This window comes from Mustela nivalis, assembly GCF_964662115.1.
Source record: "Mustela nivalis genome assembly, chromosome: 12".
Lineage (NCBI taxonomy): Eukaryota > Metazoa > Chordata > Mammalia > Carnivora > Mustelidae > Mustela > Mustela nivalis.
The window spans coordinates 15,254,393-15,277,743 of record NC_139031.1 but is presented as its reverse complement, the minus strand read 5'-3'; the positions used below and the strand labels follow the sequence as shown (position 1 = coordinate 15,277,743).

Here is a 23,351-nt window from a genome sequence, read left to right as displayed (position 1 = left end):
CTCTACAGTTAAACGATTTGTCCTTTCTTCGCGTCTACCCAGGATGGTTTCTCAGAGCTGCTCGGTCTCCTTTGTGGTACCGATGTTCTGTATTAACTGTCCCCCCCCCTCTGCCCCCCACCCCGTCCCTTCTCCTGGGCTACAGTCCTGGGGCTGCACTGAGCTTTACCTCTTCCTCTGCTCCAGCTTCCAGGCCTTTCCTTGGTGCTTTCTGTAAAAGAACGACTCCCAGTACAGCCTGATCTCAGATCTCCTGAGTGGAGTTTCTCCTGACACCCGACCTCTACCTGTGGGCATCTTTCCCTCAAGGTCGGCATGTAGGTCACACTATCAGTTTCTGGCCTCACTGCCCTCAAGATAGGAACACGCTTTAAATCCAGACTGACATGCCTTTTGCTGCAGGGAAACCAACCATGCTTCAGGTCCCGATGCCAGAGGACCACTGTAAGACAAAGACATTAGGCAAACCATGGGAGAAAACCCCACTTTATTGCTTTGTTGCCTCCTCCATCCTGTTGGATCCGGGGAGTGCTCTGTCCCCAAGTGAGAACGACTCATCTGCTGGGCTGGGGCTCAAAAGAGCTGAGTTTGGCTTCAGGCTCAGCTCCTGGTCTCAGGGCACAGAGCTCTCCTTTGGTTTCAGTTTCCGCATTGATGAAATTCCCACCCTAACTTCAGGGGTTAACTTTTAGGGAAAAATATACGAAAATAAGTAGAAAGAAACTTTTTTAAAAATAAAAAGCCAACATAAAGGCACCAGATTTAAGGCAGTAACCCTCTCTCCGGCTGACCACCCTGACAGAGACAGCTAATGACCTGGACACCCGGATGCGGGGCCACAGAAATCACAGATCGGAAGCTACTCTAGATAAAGTCGCTGAAGGCGAAATTCCAAAGCAGGCCGGTGTCTTCTACCCCTTTCCCAGGGCTTTGAACCTCACCTCCCCACAACTTGGCTGCTGGCCGGGGCAGGGGGCAGGACAACCCCAAAGTCCCAAGGCCAGCACATTCAGAGGTTTATAAAGTCCCATAGGCAAGCACACACCCTTCCCCTTTGTGCTTATACATTTAAACTACAGTTTCTCTAAATGAAGCACTTTATTTTTTCCTCCTTTTTCCAAAGCCCCAGGCACTTCCATAAGCACAGAAAGGATGCCTTTGCTGCCGGCACAAGTGAAGGCGATGGGGCCAGCGATCGTGCCCGGCGGGAGGATGTTTGCCCTCAGTCCTCGAGTTACCTTGGAGTCCGTCTTTCTCAGAGATGCTCCCGCGTCCACCAGAAGCTGGCACACAGCCCGGTTCCGCTGGCAGGCAGCCTTGTGCAGTGCGGTCTCACCCCTAAATCAAAGACGAAATGGGAAACCACCCATAAAGGGGTTGGGGGCAGGGGTGGGAGTGGGGCGGAGGCGGCAGGGAGGGGGTGAGGGGAGCTTCCTATCCCTCCTGCTGGGGTTCTGTGCTCATCCGCCTCCTTCCCTATCCGTAGCGGAGACCGGGGGCTGGGCGCCTTCGGGGGAGGTGGGTGAGGGGGTGTCTAAAAATGCCTTCAGTCATCAACGAACCATAATCATCTGACACCAGTCGCTTGTCTCACAGTGTTAACTAGGCTGAGTGATTTTGTTTTCAACCACTAGCGTTGGATTTAGGTAACACCCAGTAGCACTGCTGAACACACTGATGCGGGAGACGGGAGACCGGGCCTAGCCCCATGAAACAATGTCCTCTGTGGGCACGTTCGGGCAGAACATAGGGGCACCAGATCAGAGACATATGGGGCAGGCATGGGAGACCAGAGGCCTTTCCGGCAGCTCAACGCAGGGCTTGGCACACCATCATCTGGCCCTTGGCGGAGTGTCTCTGGGGGACTTGGCGTGGAAGGACCAGGTCAACACAAGCCACCCAACCTACTGATGCCGTGTGAATGGCAGGTGGGAGTGCATGGGCCACCACAGAGGACATCTGGGGGAGCTGGGAACATGAGCTCTCCCCTGTTGGCCGCAGGAAGATGGCAAAGCTAAGTAGCCATTTCCACCGCCTCTATGGGGCAGTCCAGGGAGGAGGAGATTTCCATTCTGAGTCCAATACTGAAAAGGTGTTTAAGGCCAAAGCGTATGGAAAATCAAATGCAGTCCTTAGAACAAATGCATAAGTGACAACCTTGCCAATAGGTTGGGGTGAGCGGACAAAGTCTCTGTCACAACGGACGGTGTCTTCCCTTTCTAGTCAGTCATAACCATGGAAGTCTATCCTTTCCACTCAGCTTCCATCCTACTCTTTTCTCCTTTTCCTCCTCCAGACCTACTGAGCTCCTCCCCACCCATTTTTATCTCCTTTCAAATGTCTTTGAAGTTTTATAGTGCTTTCTATAAGGCTTTCAGGGGGAGACGGTTAGCCTTTCTTTGTTCCTACTTGGGGAGGAGGAGCTATTTTGCTTCCCTAGGAATAAAAAAAGTTGAAAACAAACATCATGAGTTTGAGGACCACCCCAGAGAGGATGATCTTCTCAACGAGAGTTTCTCATCTGAACCACAGAACATAAAAATGGTTGGAATGACTATATTCTTAATTCTCCAATGGCTGCATACACCTTGTTGCATTCCAGACCCAGTATAGGTTTCATTACAAACAAAGCACGCTATAGGGTATTAGGACGTAATTTTCTCACAAGCCCCAGTTGAGAAAAAGTAAATTAAAAAGGTAGATGTATTTATTTAGACTTTTCAGCAGTCTGTGATGCACTGTGCAAAACTACCTTGCGCATAGAAAGTTCTAAATGATGAACAGCAACGACTGTGCGTGCAGTCGTTATGATTCTTGTCATCAATTTTTATTGTGTGATTCTTGATTGAGAAGATTAGCCCTGCCTGGTTATAAATACAATGGAAAGTGAACTTCTTACCACTGACATTTAAATTATCTGTTGTAGGCTCTATAGACTACCTTCTCCTCCAAATACTCTCTGAAGAAAATAATCTCAACTATGTAACAAAGGCAACACTCACGTTTCGCTGTCTGCCATATCCAATAACTCAGAAGGTCCTAAAGAAGAGGAAAGGAAGACGCCATCAAAAATAAATCCAGAAACTAACCATTAACACAAAAAATCTATAGTCACAGAATTAAAACACCTTGGAAAGGTGAATGAAGTAGAGTCACTCGGTGGGAGGGATAATAGGACCACCTCCCCCGCTCTGCCCCCCGAAAAGACAGGTTTTCTCTATTCCCACTCACCAACTTCCCAACCACCACCGACCAATATGCATGGGATGATACAGGCTATGCTTTTAAAACAGCTTTCAACCAGGTTGAAGAAATAAAATCCATCAGAATAGAATAAGTGAGAAATAACTAAAGGGTTACCTTGGGAGGACGGGGACACGTTGGTGGGCTTTAAGGATTATCATTCCCCAGCGGCAGATTGTTTGAGATGGGCTTTTATACAGTATGATTTTAAAGCTACAAGATACCATAGATATCATCCAGTCCAATATCTATCTTCTAGAAACAGAGTAAAATTATATTTTTCATAAAATTTCCCTTCAAAGACCTAGAAGAAATGTTATGTATAAACACCAAATGGTTATAGATGCTTCCTTAGAGACGGAAATGTCCAGTGGGTGTGTGCACTGATGATATTCTATTTGCTCAACAATTAAATCATTCAATCTGCCAACAACGCTTGGAATGGCCACCTTTCTACCTTCTGCACCACTGCTGCCCTCCCCAGCCCTCCTGTACTCTAATCAGTCTGCAGGTATCAGCTGAGACACATTTCCCATAAAGCCTTCTACAATCTCTACTCGGAATTCTGCATTAAATGTTCGGCCTATATGCCCCCTCACTTTGGACACTAACCCCTGTCCTCTAATTGGGAGGGTGACATAATTCATCATCCAAATTGAGATTGTCCTAGATGGGAAGGGCTATGTAATTAGCGATCATGACATTCAAACCGTAATAAAACCACCTGCTGATTTGTCTCTCTGTACAACTAGACTCCGGTAAACCCCTTTGAAGCTGTGGCCTATGCTTTGTTTACCACTGCGTCCTTCCTCAGTGCCTGGCATGGAGCCTGGGACGAAGCAGACGCTTACATGTTTGTTTGGATTAATGAATAAATGGGCTTGGATGTGCCGAACGCAGTTCTAGGTATTGAGCATTCTAGTCTTTAGAAATAGGACCCTGTTGATTTCCTGACTGTCTTGTCAGGTATCATTATCACTGAAAATGTGCTTATGTGATTACTTATTACGTAAAAAGAAGAAAGGGAAGAGGTTAGGACTTTCCAACCATGGAAAGTCACTGGCCAAGAGGATGACCGAGGTGCTGCGGGACCTTCACAATCCTCCCGGTCATCCAAGAAGCTGCCTCTTCTTTCACATCTACTGGTCGTCTAGGCCACGTGACTCTTCCCTCATACCCTCTGCCCTGTTCGCCTCTTCCCTTTGTCCTCTTTGACAAATTAGGCTTCCTAATTGGTCTCTGCCTGGAGCGTAATTAACATACCGAAACAGTTACTAAGAAAAATGAAAATCTCTCTTTTCATTCGGATTTCCAGGTTTCCGATTCAGCGTACTGACTGCTCACTCCCAAGTGGTCAACCGGGAAGGTCAGCGGTCTTTCACCTGGAACCGACCTTCCTCAATTCGCTCCAGGTCCCATTTTTTTATATCCATTCAACGGGTAGCTGTGCCATCACCAGCCTGTCTCTTGGTCTCTCCCCAGCTCACAGAGCTTATTCCCTCCACTGTCCTGATCCAGAACAACCTTCTCTTTTCTAGCCACACACCTAAATGTTACCGGTCCTGTGAAGCCCAGTCTGTGACAGGCCTTCTGCAGAGACCAGCTTTGACAGAAAGACTCTCTCCCCTCTCTGCGCTCCTGTGACACGGACTTGGTTCCACCCTTGTATTATGTATTTGCTTTTCAGGCCTATACCTCTCTCCCTAAATGAATTATACCAAATCCCTGCCGTGTAAGAATATTTAGTATTTTTCCAGCACCCATCCTACATTAAGGACTTAGCAAAGACTTAACTCCTTTATTGTTCTTCCTCAGTCTTGTGGTTCTAAGGAAGCATGAATGATAATACCCACAACAAACACCCACGGAAGGGCAAGACGGTACAGTGTGGCGATGGGTACCGGAGCTGAACCTCCTTGCTTCCAAATTCGGGCTCTACCTGGCACTTACTGGATCTCGGGCAAGTTCATTTACTCTTAGTCTCTCAATGGCCAAGGACGATAAAGAAGCATTGATAGTATTTATCAGGACTGTTGTGCGGTTTCGTAAGTTCATATAAGCCATATGCTTAAAATGGGAGCTGGGCCGCTGCATGCCATGCCTGAAGTTTGGATCTGAAGGGTCCTACTCTCTGCCGGGAGCAGATTACACTAAGCTGAGATGCGGAGCATCCGTGGACGGAGGGAGTGTCCTGGGCTCTGCATTTATCTCTGTTGACTTCTGAAGCTACTTGTTGACTCAGATTCCATGTCCTGAGAACCAGTGCTCCAGACCCCCTCAATGGCTGGCAGGGATTTCTCCACAAGGTCGAGAACAAGAGTGCTTAGAGTGTCCAGCGGTCCTCACAGAGGGTGCCGGAGGGTGCCGGCCACCTTGAGGGAACCTCTGGAGCCATTCCTTTGGAATGCAGCTCTGTGAACGGGAGCAAACCAGCCCCACTGCACTTGCGGCAGCTCCGTTCTGCCAGCCCCTGTGAGTACAAGCCTGTTCAGGCACCAGAGGCCGCACCCTCCTCCCCCTTAGCCCTCAGAGCCGTACCCATGGCTCCAGGGTCCACACCACCATGTCGGGGAGAGGCTGCAGGCCCAGCTAAATCTGTGCTAAAACCATCATCGTTTGACACTCTGGAAGTGGGGACGAGGAAGAGAAGAGTCCTTGTTCCCCGAGTGTTTTATAAAAATCCCCATAAACGCAGCCAGCCCCGAACCATGAGAGGCTGATTCTCCGGTCTGTGCGCCCCGCATGCCTGTAGCTGCCTCTCACTTTCCCCTTCCCTCCTTTTAGTCCTTGGAGGCTGACAGAGGTGAGAGGAAGTGGTGCTGCTCCTAAAATGAGATATTCTTTCTCTTAATTAAAACCTAACAAAACTCCAATTATGGGTTTCGTGAGTGGAATGGGCTCTGGGATGATGGACTTAATTAACCCAAAGTTTCCTCCTCTTCCTGTCAATCTATGTAATCACAAGAGAGCAGCACGTTTTGAACACTGTCGGGCAAATCGCCCATGAACGGGCAACGGTAGCAGTGAACCGATGACAGGAGGGGTCCGGAGCGGCTTTTAATAGCACGGACACCTCTTCTAATAATTTCTCAACCTGCTTGAAAATAACTGTGTTTGCATAATGCCGGCGAGAGGGGGGTTCCGAGGAGGAAATGAGAAGAGGCTTAACTAAGTGCCAAGTGCCGCCCAAGAACAGGCTAGAGCTTCTCTTCCTGTACGTGACCTGCTGGGAGCTCCTTCCGTCGCATTTTGTGCTGTTTATAGTAGTGCCCCGTGCAGGTGAGTAGCGTGGATTCTCCAATATTCTGATTTGGCCAGAGATCCCCAAAAGAATCCACACAGCCCTCACAAAGTCTCTTTAAAGTCTCTTTAAAGGAAAAAGTATTTCCAAAAAAATAGCATCTAGGATTTTTGGAAAGTTAATTTGAGTCTCACTCACAAGGGAGAGCCCAAGAGAAAGAAAAGAGGATGGAATTCTTCCAACTTCTATCCATGCTGAATATGCGGACGCAGGGCTTATTGTATATTTTAGGTGTGCATATGGTCTGGTTGTGGATATCATGCCATCTCCCTTAGGGAACTGGAAGAAATTTCACGACACTGTGAGCTGCGAGCTCACGTGTATTCCCTGAATGTAAAAGGACGTCTTGGTTCTCCGTCCCTCCTAGGGTTTACTACAATGTCCCCACTCAGCCCTGCACCTGACCTACACCAGAAAACAACGGTCCAGTCCCGATCGAAGGGACACATGTACACGTTTCTCCATGAAACTTTCAGAGGCAGACGATCGATCGTACAGCTCTGCACCAGCTGTCACGGGAACCCTGCATGTAATACTTCTATCGATCGACCCTCACCGGGTTTCGGAACTATGGAGGGCAGAGACCATATACTACATACGGGTTTTGGCAAGTAGCCTAACACCACTGTGCTTCAGCTGTCACCCTCTGCCGGAAGGAGATAAGAGCGTTCACGATGGAGGATTGTTTTAAGAATTAAATGTGTTAACGCAAACAAAGCAATTCGAACCCTAAGAGTTAGCAGTGGCTATCGCTGTAAAATTTTTTCTCAAAGGTTCACGGGGGCAGAATTGACTTCTTTTAATGAATGAATGAAAACATTTAAAAATCAATGTGGATCCCAGCCAGCATCCTCATTTTTCCTCAAAGAAAGATCCACAAATGTAACATGGATTCCAAAGACTGTGCTATATAGGAAACAGTCTGAAAAATAAGGGGGGAAGGTACTAAGAGGAGAGACACATCAGTATTGGGGGGAAAGCCAGGAAATGCAAAAGGAAGCCAGACTTCACCAATCTCCCAACATGGGAAATGGAACGAGAGGTTAGGCAGTCAAGCTTTCCAAACTGCAAGTGTGCTGGCCGGTGCTCACTGGACGCCCCAGCTCTTGCTGGAGCAACCCAGTCTTCAACACCGTCCCTGTATCCTATAGGATATGTCTTCCGTCACGTGCATGCTTTAGTTTGCTTCCCACACCAAGGCATCCAAATCCCCTTTGCTATTCCTTCCACCTCCCCACGGCCTCTCTGTCCCCGGACTCATTTCCCATTAGTCTCCCTGACGCTGCCAGCAGACCATTCCAAATCCTCCTCTGCCCCGGGACAAAAGCCGCACAGATGTGGGGCGAGCTGGCACTGGGAATTCTAACAGCACCATCATCCTGTCCCAGCGGGATGGTGGTCCTTTCTCTCGGGGACCAGAGGCCGAAAAAGGGGGGTAAAGAAAAAGAAAAAAAAAAAAGAAAGACTAGAGACAGAAAATGGGGGAAGACAAAATAAGCCATTGAAATCAAAAAGGAAATGCATGAGTGAGATTTCTATCAGGACACACCGTAGGGGGGCCCAGGGGTGGGAGCGGGAGAATAAAAACAAAGGAGCACAATGTGCAGGGTGGTAAAAGCCTAAAGCAACACAAAAGTCTCTCGGAGGGGCACAAAGAAGGAGGAGGGAGTGGGCAGAAAATATGGTTGAAAGGAGCTGAAAAGCAGGAACCACTGGGGGACCCGGACTGGAACCCCCTCGGGGTCCTTCCCTCTCCACGCTGTCCCAGTGGAATTTGAGTTCCCTTCCTCCTCCATTCTCTCCGCAACCCTCCCGAGGCCTAAATTCCAGTTTTTCATAAAGGAAATCAGCAGGCTGTGCATTTGAGAGAAAGTCCCAAAGAAGATGCAGGACAGAGAAAAATTCAAGCCGCCTGTGGCTTTTCAGAGCCTGCGATATACGCTCCCGCCCCTCGCCCACAGCCCCGTTTTAAAAGACGCTTAGATGAGAAAGACGTTGCTTAGTGTGGAGCCTGGGAGAAAGGGGGGGCGTCCTCCTGACTGGGGGCCCCACTGCTCACCATAAATGACCTGTGAAGAGGGGGGCAAAGCAGAGGGGAGAGGGGCTCCCACCTGAGCAAGCGTGCAGGGCACAAAGAAGCCCCTTGCCTTGCAGGCCCCTTGAAAGGGGCCCACGGACTTCCCAGAACCCTTGTCAAGAAGGCAACTTGATCATCAGGTCTTTGAACAAACTTTACGATTTATATCATGTGAAGCCAGGAAAGACTTAAACCGGATTGGGGGGGGGAAATAAAGAGGGAGAGAGAGAGAGAGAGAGAGAGAAACTAAAACTTTTAAAGTTTTGCAGCACTGGAGATTGGCGAGGAGTGTCCCTCTCCATCTTTGGCACCAGGTAAAATTGTACTCTTTTCCCATTTACGTGAATTCAAATGGATCAGACTTGTCTACCGCAAATCTGAGGCTATTTATAAACACATTGTCACGGCTGCTGTACATTCTGAACCCTGGCCTCCTGGAGGCCTCTTGGAAAAGGCTGTTTTCCTTGTCAGACCAAGGGGATTCTAGAGCTGCCACGACATAAAATTAGGGAAGATGATTTCACGGAGCAGGGGTCACATTTAGAGGATGGCTACAGAGCAGAGAGCGGGTTATGCTTGTCCAGGACTTGTCCCTCCCTCCGAGAACACTATAATTTACAGGGGTGTCTATCATTTAAAAGAGACAAATTTTTCTGCAAAAAAGAGTTTGCAGTCTCCACCTGCACAGGCTAATACAAATTGTCATCAGCGACCGAAGAGGTTAAAACGAACGGCAGCAATGAAAACCGGGCAGCTGAAGCGCTGCGTTCTTGAGGAACCTGCTGACGTAGGTGGGCCATGTCAAGAGAGCTTCAGGAATACTCCTGAGTCAGTAGAAATATGGAGATCAGCGTTCAGGCTGAAATCGACCATGCCTAGTAGGTTGATAAATGTTGGTTTCAGTAAGAAATCAACAACAAGTTAGTTCCCACTATTTGACTATAGCACAGAAAGGCTAAAAAACTACCATCCCTTAAAACTGTCCTGATTCTTGGACTGGAGAGCAGAGTGAGCTTTTATTTTCGCACAGCAAGATGGAGTGTGCTTTGTATCTCCAGTCTCTCTCTCAGGTATGTACTGGTCAGTGAGAGACCCTGCTGAGGCGGGGAGGGAATCAGAGGCCTCTCGTGACTGTGACCGTGACTGTGGGAACTGCTTGCCTGTGAGGGAAGTAGAGGTGAGATGATCTCCACTTGCTTTTCTCATTATCATAAATATTAAACCAACTAATTTGTAAAATCTACTTCCCCCAAAAAAACTGGAAAAACAAACAGCCACCTCCCCCCCAAATTAATAGATTGCTTCATTGTCCTTCCGTTTTGACAGGGATAGAGAGCTGTATTGTGTGATTCACCCTTTGCAAGAGATGCTGGGGATGGAAGAGAAAGGAGTTTAGTACTGGAACATCAGGCTTTGGTTACGGCACTGAGAGAGTAACATACCAGCTTGATACACCACGGGGCAACGGACGCGTGCACCAAACCACAGGTGGGGTTTGAAACCACAACCTTTCAGAGGCCCTGTTATTTAAGGCCGTGGAAAAAGTGGGAGAAGTGAAAATCTATGGTTTAGACTAATATCATCCCATGTCTCACCACTCATGCCCCTGGGGGCATGCAACTGAGGAGAGGAGTTTTGGTTTTGTTTTTAGTGTAAGTATGTCCCAAATATTGCACAGATCATACTTAGGCTTAGAAAGGGGGAAACTGTTGTTGTTGAAGAACTTGCAAATAGAAGGAATTATTGTTGCTAATCAACCTGAGGACCCAGAACCAAAGCAAAATATAAAAGCCAAGGTCCAGGGGATTGTAGGTGGGACAGTAATTCAGGATACTGAGGAGGTAAACTCATCATTTTCAACTGAAGAAGACAGAGGGTAAAGGAGGATGGTAGGTTAAATCTGGCCACAGATGATTTGCAGCTCCTTAAACAGTTCTGTATAGGTGTTTTCAATTGAATTCTGCATTAGATTATGTTTTTTTTTAGCCTTAACTGCCTAAAAATAGTGACTATCGTGTCTGTGTGTGTGTGTGTGTACACACTGGTCTGTAACAGGTACCTCCTGTTAAGCACTCCGCAAATACTTGCTGACTACAAGACATGTTGGCTGAACTGAATAAAAACAGGAGCGGAGCGCCTGGCTGACTCAGTCGGTTAAGCGTGTGACTTGACTTCAGTTCAGGTCATGACCTCAGGGTCATGGAGCGCCATGCTGGGCTCCGTGCTGAGCGTGGCGCCTGCTTGAGTTCTCTCTCTCCTTCCTGCTTCCCTCATGCATGCATGCTCTCTCATGCACTCCCTCTCTCCCTCAAAAAAAAAAAAAAAAGAGGAGCAAAAAGGAATGTGCATGTCTACTAATACACTTACTTTCTTCAGCCTGAATCTGGATGGCACAGCCTCGCCGCGAAGGCTCAGAGAAAATCTTCCAGGATCTCTCTGCACCTACATCTAGCAGAGCTAGAGGCTGTTTCAAAAACAGCTAAGCCAGGGAGACTTTGCCCTGTACTCCAGCTCTTAATTCCTAGAAACCCTATAAATGTGGGAAGCTGATAATCATGGTCAGGATTTGGGATGTATCCCTGTGTTTATGCCCCTTATGGGGCCTTCCAAGAGAAAGATGCTGAGGTGCTTGTTACTTCTAGCAACTATCTAACCATGGAAGACATGAGAGTCCCAGGTATTTTCAAAGAGAATGAAGTGTGGCTTAAGTTGAAATGATGCATGAGATTCAAATGGAAAAATGACAGAGAGAGATAGAGAGAGAGAGAAGCCAAAAAGCTGGGAAAAAACCGTGCTCATGTAACCCTCAGAGTGATGAGCTATAAACATGGATTTGGTACCTGGTCCCAACTAGGCAACTTAAAGCTCTTCCCAAAACAATCCAGTGTCTTATGTCAGGACACATTTGTTCTTGTCTTTTATTTTTCAATCAATCAGCTCCCCAATCCCCTTGAAGACCTTGATAAGAGAATTCTTATAGGAGCCGTTGGGTCACAGCAACCCACATGGGTCGGTGGTCTGTGGTTCCATCTGCTTCACAGCAGCCAGGGATGTCGGCTAAAAGGTGGGGAGCAATTCTGCTGTTCCAAGGATAGCCGGGGAGACAGCCCGCTTCGACAGCTCAGTTGCTTCGTGGAGAAGTGCCCCTTGGCTCGCTGCACCTACTTACCGTGGTCCAGGATATATTTCACGATCTCCCCGTGGCCGGTTTTGGCTGCGTGGTGAAGGAGGGAGCAGTGGTCCGGGCCCTGAATTAGCAGACTGCCTCCATTTTTATAGCTTTCCATTAGCTGAGAAAGAGACACAGGAAAAGCAGCTCAGGCAGAGTCCGGAACAAGGGAACATACAGCTAACCAGTTATAAAATGAGAGTGATGTAGCAAACCGCAAGTGTTTCTAGCCTCAGAGGACACAGGGAAGTCAAAGGGACAAAGCAGCGTTCCCGGACCGTGTTAGCAGCCGGCTGGCGGGCCGGAGGCCGCCTCCCCTCCCTCCGGAGAGGGTCTGCGGGCCCTGAGCAGCCCAAGGAGACTGAAACGTGCTGAATGAGTTATTTCTTTTCTGTTTGATGTCTTTTTCTTTTCTGGGCACTGGTCGCTGTCCCAAGAGAGTGAAGGGCAGCAAAGAGAAGAAACACTTCCCTATGTTGGCTCGGCTTTCTCTTGAGTGAAAGAGTAATTAGGGCCGGAGACAGGAATAGCTTGGTGTCTGGTAGCTAAGCTCCTTCCCGAGCCTATGGTTTCTCTCCAGCCTCTAATGAACCTAGCTACCAAATGCGGAAGCTGCTTCCCCCTTTCCCGTGGGAGACGGTGGCACACGTGTGTACAGCCTTCTCCTAGATCTGCAGGCCAGCCAGCACGCCTTCTGCGAGTCATCTAACCTGCACCCAGTGAGGCTAGAAAGGATCCACAGGACGAGAACCCAAGGGATTCAGAGAATGTGGCAGGAGAAACCTGAAATACCTATATTGTGAGAACAGACTGGAAAACGACAAACAGCTTTTGTAGCCTGAGAACCACGTGGTGGTATGAGGATGTGGTCTCATTTCACGAAATACTGAACATTACAGAAAGTGTAAATGGGTCCCCGTTCTCCAAAATGCCATATAGGAGAACGAAAGGAGTCTTTCTGGAACTTCTAAAGGGTAGTTTTAGCACAAAGAAGAACAGAATAAGCCGGGAGGTACCAAGCAGAAGGAATGGATCTATCACCAAGAAGCTAGATGGCACATTATTTAAAAAAAAAGAAAAAGCAAGCATCTAAGGTCAAAGAAAGTAGACTCATAGTTCATGGTCTCACTCAGCTCCAACCATGGAACCACCATGTGACAGACGCCAGGGAAACAAAGATGAACAGGACTCAGTCCCTGGCCTCAAGACCTTGCCATCCATGGGGAAGACAGATGTCAAAGACACATGCAGGGATGGAGAAGAACATAAGGAGTTTCTCACAGGGTGAAAAAAGAGTCGGGGAAGGCTTTCTAGAAAAATAGGCCAAAACCGAACAGTTGATTGGAAGTAAAGAACATACGGTGACATTTATCCCTCAACTTCGAGGCTAGAGGACAGCAAGAGGTAGTTAGCAGTTTTCCACAAAGAATCTATGCATATCCAGTACTGTTCAACATCAGTCTTACGACGACACACCCTTTCTTTTTACGCAGATCCGTAGAGATTTGGGTTCAACGGAGTAGCAGAGACCCAGTGCATCAGCGGCCCAGATGCTGCCTTTCTGTGGGTTTTTTGGACCCTGCGGACATGCAGGTAGTCTGTGGGTATCTTATGCAGCTCAGGGCCACGGCAGCCACTCCCAGCTGCCTTCCACTGGACGGCTCCTGGGGTCTCGGTTCTCTGCTGTCTGCTGTGCACTCTCTCTCTCTTATAGACACACACACGGTTTAGTATTTAATATTTCTTCTGCTTTCTGCACGAACTAGACAAACAGAAGAAGGTGGAAAAGAAAGAAAACGGGAAGAAACACTTGGGAAGGAAAGAGAGAAAAAGAATGAGAAGGAAAAACTCCATGTCACTGCATTTCAACCTCTCAATAAATACGGTTGAGTAATTTCTTAGGCACTTAGGACATGATTGTAATGAAGACGACCCATGGAGTATGGCCATTTCCCACATTTCAAATAATCCTCTATTAAGTACAAGGAGAGTGGGGTTGTATACCCGGGGGCCTGGAAAATATGCTGCCTAGACTAAAGGCACATGCAAGATGAAATAAGATTTCAAATGTAGTTCGCACACTTTTTTCCACTTAGAAGCTCTGCAAGGGCATTTAATAGAGGGCCTTGCAGGGTATACAGGCTAATACTGCTTCGGTCCACAGCTGGGCAACAACACTGAACTCCCAGCTACACTGCGTGGTGAGTGCGTTTTGCTTGTGGGCGATGATTCCTGGATGCACACAGGGCCACAGGCCCCATGTCTGGCCTTATGTGTCTAAAGATGACAGCTTATCAAGGTGTTTGCACCCTTCGTGCCATTTCTTTCCTGTCAATAACCTATTAACACGATAGCACAAGGGCTTCTCCGTGGATTCAACAGATGCTTTGAAAGAACTTGCATCCAAGGTCATTGCTTCTCAGCTCTCTTTTTAAGGTGTTTGGTTTTTTGATCTGTAATGGCACCACACTCCACACAGGCTGGTGGCCTTGTGCCTTACGCAGTTACCAACATTACAGAGCAGATCAATGCCAGTGTGGTTTCTACAGGGATATACGGGCACTCATGAGTCCCAGTGCCTGAAAAATGACAGGAGACCAAATGTAGCTTTTAGAATGCTCATGTGTAATGAGTATTTGCATCTCCATTGTATTTATTAAAAAAACACAGACTAACACTTCCTGCTAGCATCTTAGAGTCCCTTCTATGGAATAGAAACAGTTTTAAGAGCTTGGCCTGTATTGTTACAGCTAATCCTCACAACAAAGGAGACAGGCCACATTATTCAATTTTACCGATGAAGAAATTGAGGCACGGGAAGAATGAGATCATTATACAAAGTCACACAAACAGGGAATGGCAGAGCCAAGATCTGAACCCCAGCAGTCTGACTCCAGAATGTGCATTCCCTCTGGAGGCAGCAGCGGCCACTTCCTTCCCTCTGAATGAAGAAAATGTAAGCATGAATTAAAGTGTTGGAGGGAGATCAGATGCAGCGTCTTTCGGGTAGCTCTGATCCCCCGAGTACAAAACTGTAATAATGTTGGAAGCTGTAGGCTCTGGCCTGGAGAATGTATTTCTGGGTGGTGTCCAGGTAATTCTTACAGATGCACTCATTTCAAGACCTGTCTAAAAAGAAACCTTTCAATTGCAAATAATGCACTTCTGGACATCGTGAGCACTGCACCTGGGCGACGTGCCACCCGTGTTAATCAGTCGAGACAACCAGCACAGTACCCCTGCATAGGTTCTCCGCTGCTGGGCAATGTGGAGATGCTGGAAAGACTCCTCTGGCCCTCTCTGCCCACTTCTCAAAAGAGTGCCCTTCCCCCTCCAACTCAGCTAGTGTAGGCAGGGGGGATGACGTATGACGTATGAGAGATCACGAAAACTTGGTGAGAAATGGTTGATGTTAAAGTTCTTGAAGAATTACCAAAAGTGTGGGTAGGAAGAGAGCTTACCTTCATAAGATCACCAGCTATTACTGCCTGCAAAATTGCTGTGGGAGACAAAAGAGAGATGTCCCATTAGTAGAAGACCCTCTCACTTAAATATCCCAAGGGGCTGGATCCACAGTTTGCAGAAATAGTCTCTATTTGAGGCAGGAATCAGGGAAGGAGAAGCATGCCGAAGGCTGAATCTTGCAACAGGGAAAAGCTTCCTCTTCATCCCTTCACTACCCTGGCACCCATTCTATCCATCATTCTAGAGTCTACCTCGATACCCCCTCACGAAGCTGAGGCCACAGAGATTAGGTTCAAATCTTAGCTCCGACACAAGCTCTGAGCGAATCATGGAAACCCTCAGAGCCGGGTTTCCACATCGGCCAACAAGCAGGTCTAAATCTTACAGAATGGCTGAAATGATTGATGAAGTCATGTGGATGTTCTCAACTCTTCTACTTAGGCCGGCTGGGTGCTTAACCATGATTGCTTCTGCTCCCTTCTTTCCACTTCCTTGCACTTTGTCCTCTTGGGGTTCCAAAAATCACTACCAATTTTGCTCTGCAGTGACCGACAACACCTACCATTATGGAAAGAAAGGGGACTGGAGGTACCGAGGAGGGAACATGTATGTTCTTTATGTTCTGAAGAAAAGAGCCACGTGGTCAGCATCTAATCCACGGGTGACTCTTATGCAAAGAACTCAAAGTATTAGGAAACCTAATCTCATTGTAAAAATATGTACCTTCAGGGGCATCGAAGTGCAGGTACAAGTGCACTTGTACTTGGGAGGTAGAGGATGAGGGACAGGAGGGGACTGCTGAGAGAGGACAGGATGCGTGAGCACCTAATGACGGTGTTGGATCCTAAAGAGAACATGTGCATTCTGTTGGAAACAGTCCCTTTGGAAAAACAACTACTTAGATTCTAGAACTATTGATAAAATGGATTATTTTAACACTTGAATGGCACAAAATTTTAGAAGAAAGTAATTTAAATTTTCTTTCTCAGTGTCATTTTATTTTTCATTTTGATTTTTTAAAAGATTTATTTGTTTATTTTAGAGAAAGAAAGAGAGAGAGAGCATGAGCAGGAAGGGCCGAGGGGTAGGGAAAGAGAATCTCAAGCAGACTTCCCTCTGAACTCAAAGCCTGATTTGGGGCTGATCTCACCACCTAGAGATCATGACCAGAGCCAAAATCAAGAGTTGGACTATTAACTGACCAAGCCACTCAGATATCCCAATGCAGTGCCTTTCACAACACTATGAACTTGATAACCTATAAAGACTATTTCTTTCCTTTTCCTCCAGGCCTCACAGAGCTAGTGGAGCTGTACTGGACAGAGGTCCGGACTAGACACAGGGACCTGCAATATGGTGACAAGTAGGTCGCTCACTTGTAAGCATACTCTCTCTCTGAAAATAAATTAAAAAATAAAATCCTAAAAAAAAAAAAAGAGAGAAGACATTGGACTAGGGTCTAATTCTAATCCCTAATTTAGCAGACATGTAAGTTTAACAAGGCAATGTTTCTGAATCAATTTTCTTATTTGTAAAATAAAATTTATAGCTATCCTGCTCATCTCTCTAATGTAAAAACAAAACCAACAAACAAAAGCTTTGTAAGTTCCGAACAGTAGAGTACTTATTTTTTCAAGATTATATTGAAACTTTCCCCAGAAGTCAAAAGGAAAAGAAAAAAAGAGAAAAGAGAGAGAGAAAAGAAAAAATGAGCTCATTAATTTAAAGCACTTGTGTATAAAATTTCATGTGTATAAGCACAACAAATCAGTGCAATAAAGGAACTACCCAGAACAAATTCTATTTGAGGAGCAGCAGGAAGGGAAGTAAGAAAGGAAAAAGAAAGGGAAGGAAAGGAAGAGAAGAAGAAAGAAAAGAAACAAAAATATCCGAATCTGGGGAAAAACTTATTGGCTAGCTGTGGAGTTCAAAGATTTCTTGGAGGAGGTGAAATTTAAGCCAACTCTTCCATGGTAAGTGGAATTAATTAGTAAAGAAGATTTGGAGAATCCTTGCAAGATGAAGGTAGGATCTGAACAAAGACATGGAAGTCAAGTTGTGATGTCTAATAGAACCTGCGAAGAGCTACGTATCATCTTCCCTGAGGTGGGGAACAGTTGCAGATGAATATTGCCAAGTCGCAGGAACCCCCCCCCCCCCCCCAGTGAGCACCTCTTCTGTCAAGATGAGACACTAGAGTTTATCCTGCAGGTGGTGAGAAACCACTGCAGAGGTAAAAGTAAACCAGAGAAGCGTGTAAGTATCAAACATGCCAGTTTGACCCCAGCCTCCCCCTCCTGAAAAGAGCTGTGACCTGCTCTCTGCTCATTTTCTCCAGATTGCCCAATATTCTAGCCTCTTTAAATGTCTACCCCAGACTCATTCACTGTATTGCTATGCTTGTTGGTTTCCAGAAGCCTCCGGATTTAAAGTTCCCATGTACAGATAGAGGATCACATAACAGAATCATAACCACGAATAATTTCCAATTGTACTAGAGATGGAAAGCAGGGATATTTATTCTTAAGTCAAGCAATACACCCAAGGGTAGCTATTATGCAAACATTATTAGACTCAAGGCTCACTTCTCTTTCCTGATTAATGTCCTTCCCCGTGTACACTGTTGTTTAAGATCTCCTCTGCATAAAGAGAGCGTGGATCTATTAGTATTCAACTCCAGATAATAGCTTTCTGAAAGATCAAGCTTCAAAAACAGATAATGAATTGTTATGATTACAGTATTATTCTTTATTATTTCTTGAGCTCCAAGCTTGCCTTCCTGCCTTTTCCAAAACTCTTTGCAACTGGGGAAATCGTGATCCCAAATGCAAAGAGGGTAAGTCAAATTGCTGATGAGACGTAAAGGCCATTGAGTAGATGGATAGCAGGTTTCCTGGACAATTAAATCACAGAAACGCACATAGTTAGGCAGGAGAGTAAGGGATAGAGAACTGCGAAGTTTGTCATTTTTAGAGCTTAGAAGCAGACTCATTAATTCATATGAAATGGCTGGTTTTTCCTCCAGTGCTAAACTGCTCTCTAGTAAACATCCTGGAACTGAGAAGTCAGGACCGCCAGGAAGGAATCACCATCTTCTGTCTTAGTCTCTCTTTCTTGGGCCTCTATTCCCAATGGTCTGGACATCCTTAGGCATCTTGCATGAATGAACAATGGCTACCTGCTGGAATCAGGAGAGGGACAAAACAACCCACAGGGTCACTGGCTGGCCACCTGCTCCTGCCGTGCCAGGCCGTGTTCGAGGCTCTGGGGATACCTCTGTACAAAGCAACCCCAGGGAACTGGCATTTTGGCAAGAAACCCAAATTAGAAAGGGATACATTGTAACTAAGCTAAGAGTCAGACTCCCTGTGAGCCCCTGGGAGCACCGTGAATCGGCTGTAACCTTGGGCGAGTTATAGTTTACCAACCTTCAGTTCTCTCGTTAGAAAAATGAAGATAAAGTCAGTTCTTTGGGGACTCTGCCTTTCAAATCAGCTCAAGGAACAGAGGACTGACTATTTTGGTCTCCTGTGTAGAATGAACATCATAGAATCCTGATGCTTTTGACCTCGTAACATAGAAAAAGAACCATTTCTCACCTATGAAATGAGAAGGCTAGATTAAGGCCAATTACAGCTGTAGAGTTTGGCATATGATTACTTCCAAAGGGAGAGTTTAAGGTTGCAGTTTTTGCTATGCCAACAAAAATATTTAATAAAAAGTACACAGGGCTTGGCAAAGCCACGTATATGAGTTCTCGATAAATCACCCAAAATAACTACATCAACTCTGTACACTCAGCTCTATTTAAGAAGTTTAAATTTTCATATTATTTCTCAGTTCTTAAAGTAATATTCTCTTTCCAAACCGTTTGTCACCTAGTAATGATAGCAGTCACTTGAATATTTTTCAAAAAGTTATGGAAGAAAGACATTAAAAGTACAAACTACCACTATCGAACAAAGAATAGCTTGTAGAGCCCTGCGTTGGGAGAGAAATCAGTTGCAGCACTGAGAAGCATAAATATATATCTGTTTTTGCCCAATTCTGCATAGTTTTTAACTCCTAAATAGTTCATCCGTGAAGCAAGAAACATGTCCTAGAACTGTCCCTTCAGAAGTGGTCATATTCTACATTCCAGAAGTATTTGGGGCTCTAGCCTAAACCTCTCATTTCATAGATGACAACACAGGCTTGATAAGTAAATGGACTTTTCCAGGGTCACACAGATAGTTAGCAATCCAGATGAAAGAGAGACTCTTATTTTTTTTCTTTTTTTTTGTTTCTTTCACATTTTCTTTAACGTTACTGCATCTGACCCCTATGTTAGAATTCCTGCCACCATGCTGTTTCCCCTTGAAACTGAAGCAAGGTGGGCAAAAACTAAAACAACCCCAAGTAAAAGTCTCATGAATGCATCCCATGCCAAATTAAGTCAATTTAAGACTTCAAGGTCCAAGACTTTTTATGCCAAAGGAGACACCGAATATCGAGGGCAGATGTTGCATTCACAATTCTGTTAATCTGATCATAAAGGGCATCTTCCTACTTGTCCTTTATTCAAAGTTATGTACTGCTTAGTCACCAGATGGCTTGCATTGTCCGCTGCCCAAGAGCCTACTTCTGCAGAGCCTTTCTTGCATTTTCTTTATCAGAAGCATTCTGTCCAATTTTTCTACTTTGTAAGTAGTCCATCATGGGACACGAGCAACAAAGTGTGAAGGCTTAGCTCCCCAAAACTAATTTAGTATGATCATTAGATACAGCAAAGGTAACTAACACTCATTTAATGGCATGGATAACTACTGCAAATTATGCTAACGAGGCATAAATGAGAAGCAGCTCATGAAAATGACTGTAATTAGTATTATTTTACATAGCCAGGCTCAACACAATGAGGTGAGAGAAAGGAGGAATTTGATATTTTGAGAGACCTCTGCATTTTAATGTAAGCCTAGAGGAGGTTTTGACAACCGCTAATAAGTTATGTGCCAATTATTTGTTAATAGCTAAAATACTGAGGTTTTTTAATATATTAGAACAAATTCAAGATTATTCTTATAATGACTCACAAATCTGTATTAGCTCTCTTTGACTGCATAACTGCGAGGCACTCACGGAGAGCTCCATCATCCCAAAACATAGAGGCTTCAAACAAAACAATTATTTGCTTTGCTCAAAAATCTGCAGTGTGGGCCAGGTTCAGCCAAAAGCGTGTCTCTCCTGCACCTGGCATAGGGTGGGCTGCTCCACTGAGAGCTCAAAGATCCACTTTCAAAATGATTATACAGGACAGGAGACTGGGTGCTGGCTTCACCTGGGAGCTTTCGTTCCCTGAGCATGACATTTCATGGTTGCTTGGGCTTCCTCCCAAGATGGTGACTAGGTTTCATAAGCAATCATCCCAAAAAAGCCACTTGGAAGTCACCTTGCCTTGGAAATCATGGGGTGTCACTTCTGCTGCTATAGTCTTAAGTCTGCCCACATTCAAAGAGGACCCAGACCCCACATCTCAATGAAAAGAATGTCAAAGTCATATTGCAAGAAGGATGTGTAGGATAGGAGACAATGCTGTGACTGTTTCTGGAAAACTCAGTCTGTCACATCATACATTTATATTGTGATGTGCTTTGAGTAAGAGTGTTGACACTGACTAAGTTAGGTCTGGGAAATGGCCATGAATAATAGCCTTTGTTACCTGTGTCCTCTATAAGAGCATGTTTTGCACACAATGTCATCTGTTTTATGTCATGAGTATCTCAGCGGAATAAATACAAAAGGCTGCTTACCTGAAGGATCAGCTTTTTGGAAAAGAAGGAAGAAAGGCAAGTAGAAGATCATGAAGACAACAAGTGTTTGTTGAGTTGAATTAAGAATTCTATCTAAAGTAAGCTTTACCCTGAATCTCTCTTTAATAATCAGATGTAGGAAAAAAAAAAAAAACCAAAAACCAGAAACCACACCATCTCTCCCCTTTTTCCTCCTCTAGTCAAGCAAGCACTCACTCAGCAAACGCTAGTCCCATTTCCCTCCCACCAGGTCTACCAGCTTCTCCTCCTTTGCCAAAATACAGAGTGGAAGACTCAGAGCACACACTTCCAGGATCTCCTCCTCAGTGGGATTAATCTATCAGCGGCATCGGAAGGCCATGGAATGCTACAATGGTCTAATATTCAACCACCACCTGTGCCAATGGCGCTCAGAGTGTGTAACCATAGATGGGAGACTTAAATAGGTTTTGTTTCTCTCTAATGACAGGGTTAATCCTCAAATTGAATTAGTCCCTGCTAATTGAATGCATGAATGCATATGGGTTCTTTCCATCTGCTGCAGCAATCCTTTTGAAGCTACTATTGGCATGGAAGGCGTTTCCTGTTTGGAGAAAAAACAAACAGCCCCCTATCCAGTGTTCCCTCCTGGCAGAAAACCTCCACCTTGCTGCCAGAGGACCGGGACGTGCTCCCTTCAGAAGCGGTTGGTTCCATTTCTCTTATTTCCCCCCTGGAATTAGCTATAAGCAGTGCGGGGACCAGATGTCCCTCCCTGACACCCCATTTGTTTACCTGTGGTTGTGAAATCGTTCTCTGGTTGTTTCACATGTGGAAACCCCATCTCTGCACTTAAGCCACAAGCACACGGACTGTGTTTTCACTTCTTTTTATTTTGTCTATATCCCGTCTTTCAACAAAAACTCTAGTACAAGAAATGTATGTAATTAGTCTAGTACAAGAAATACACGAAGTGCTTGGTTGATACTTATGGTCTGGTGATTCTGTGAGCTATCATTCAATTTTCTTCCAACCCTGAATCAAGGAAAACTTATTAGGGAATGGAAGAAAGCCCACTGTACTGGCCCCTGCTATGCTTGGCAGACAAATCTGGAGTTTAGACTATTTAGACTATTTTCCTATCTTTTCAGGCATCTAATAGTGTTTACTGGATGCAGCAAAACAACATGGTAAGTATCTCATTAAACCAGAAATATTTATATTATGGGTCAAATCAGAGCCTTCTGCTAAGCAATATTTTTTTCCTAGAACATCAGCAGTAAACCTTGGGTCAGTGTTAAGAGAAATTTCATGGGTTAATTTGCTTTGAGCACTGGGCTAGAGAAGCCAAGTTCACGGGTCTTCCCCAGTCTTCCCCTACATCCCCTGAAAGTAGGTTACTTTCAGCCAGCTGCGTAAAATATATGCCAAACAGTCATAGGAGGGATGAGAGAGGTTCTTGAAAATGTCCTCCTGAGAATCCAAGTAATGCAAAATTAGTATGTTCTCTAGTAATGATATATTAATATTATCATCTTTGGACATAGTAGCCAACATTAAAAAAAAAAATACAGTCCCACCTTCTGCAGTAATATCCAACTATTCCCTTAAAACTAGAAAAATATCACTTCCTTTTTAGTGCTAATATTACAGAATCCCACCAACTGTTCTGTCCAATAACTAGTAAGCCTCCACCAACAGGAAGGATTTTTCATGGATGTAAAGTGTTTTCGTCTGGTTCCACCTTACTAAATTCCTATTCATGAACCCCAAATAATCATAGTACACGGAAACACTCTTTACCTTCTTTTTTTTTTTCTCTTTCTCCTTCTTAACATGTGAATAAAGTAGTACATATTAAGATTCATAGTACGCTACAACTATTTTAGTGATGGAAGGGATTAAAACAAAATTCTTGCCTTCTCCAAAAGTCCCCCATCTCTAGAATGTTGAGAGACTTTAACTTCGGCTGATGAGCTTTTTTTTTTTTTGCTTTCCCAGCATGTGAATGATAAAGCTATAATCCTGAGAAGTAAAGAGAAATGGAAGAGGGGCGCCTGGGTGGCTCAGTGGGTTAAGCCGCTGCCTTCGGCTCGGGTCATGATCTCAGGGTCCTGGGATCGAGTCCCGCATCGGGCTTTCTGCTCAGCAGGGAGCCTGCTTCCTTCTCTCTCTCTCTCTCTGCCTGCCTCTCAGTGTACTTGTAATTTCTCTCTGTCAAATAAATAAATAAAAAATCTTTAAAAAAAAAAAAAAAAAAAAAGAGAAATGGAAGACCTAATAAATACGGATCTCCTTCGCCTCCCTTGAAAGTGCCGAGTAGAAGCC

The 23,351-nt window shown here is 45.3% G+C and overlaps 1 protein-coding gene across 4 annotated transcripts in view; it reads right to left on the bottom strand.

The window, feature by feature from the left end:
- DGKI (diacylglycerol kinase iota) overlaps nt 1-23,351 on the bottom strand; it is a gene marked incomplete at its 5' end in the record, with an annotated part of 437,574 nt that overhangs the window by 7,484 nt on the left and 406,739 nt on the right. For all 4 annotated transcript variants that reach the window (XM_082693877.1, XM_082693879.1, XM_082693878.1 and 1 more), the window contains 4 exons: nt 1,239-1,338; nt 3,003-3,039; nt 11,791-11,911; nt 15,252-15,289. In XM_082693877.1, coding sequence (XP_082550003.1) covers nt 1,239-1,338; nt 3,003-3,039; nt 11,791-11,911; nt 15,252-15,289 — 296 coding nt within the window. The remainder of the gene's footprint in view (nt 1-1,238; nt 1,339-3,002; nt 3,040-11,790; nt 11,912-15,251; nt 15,290-23,351) is intronic.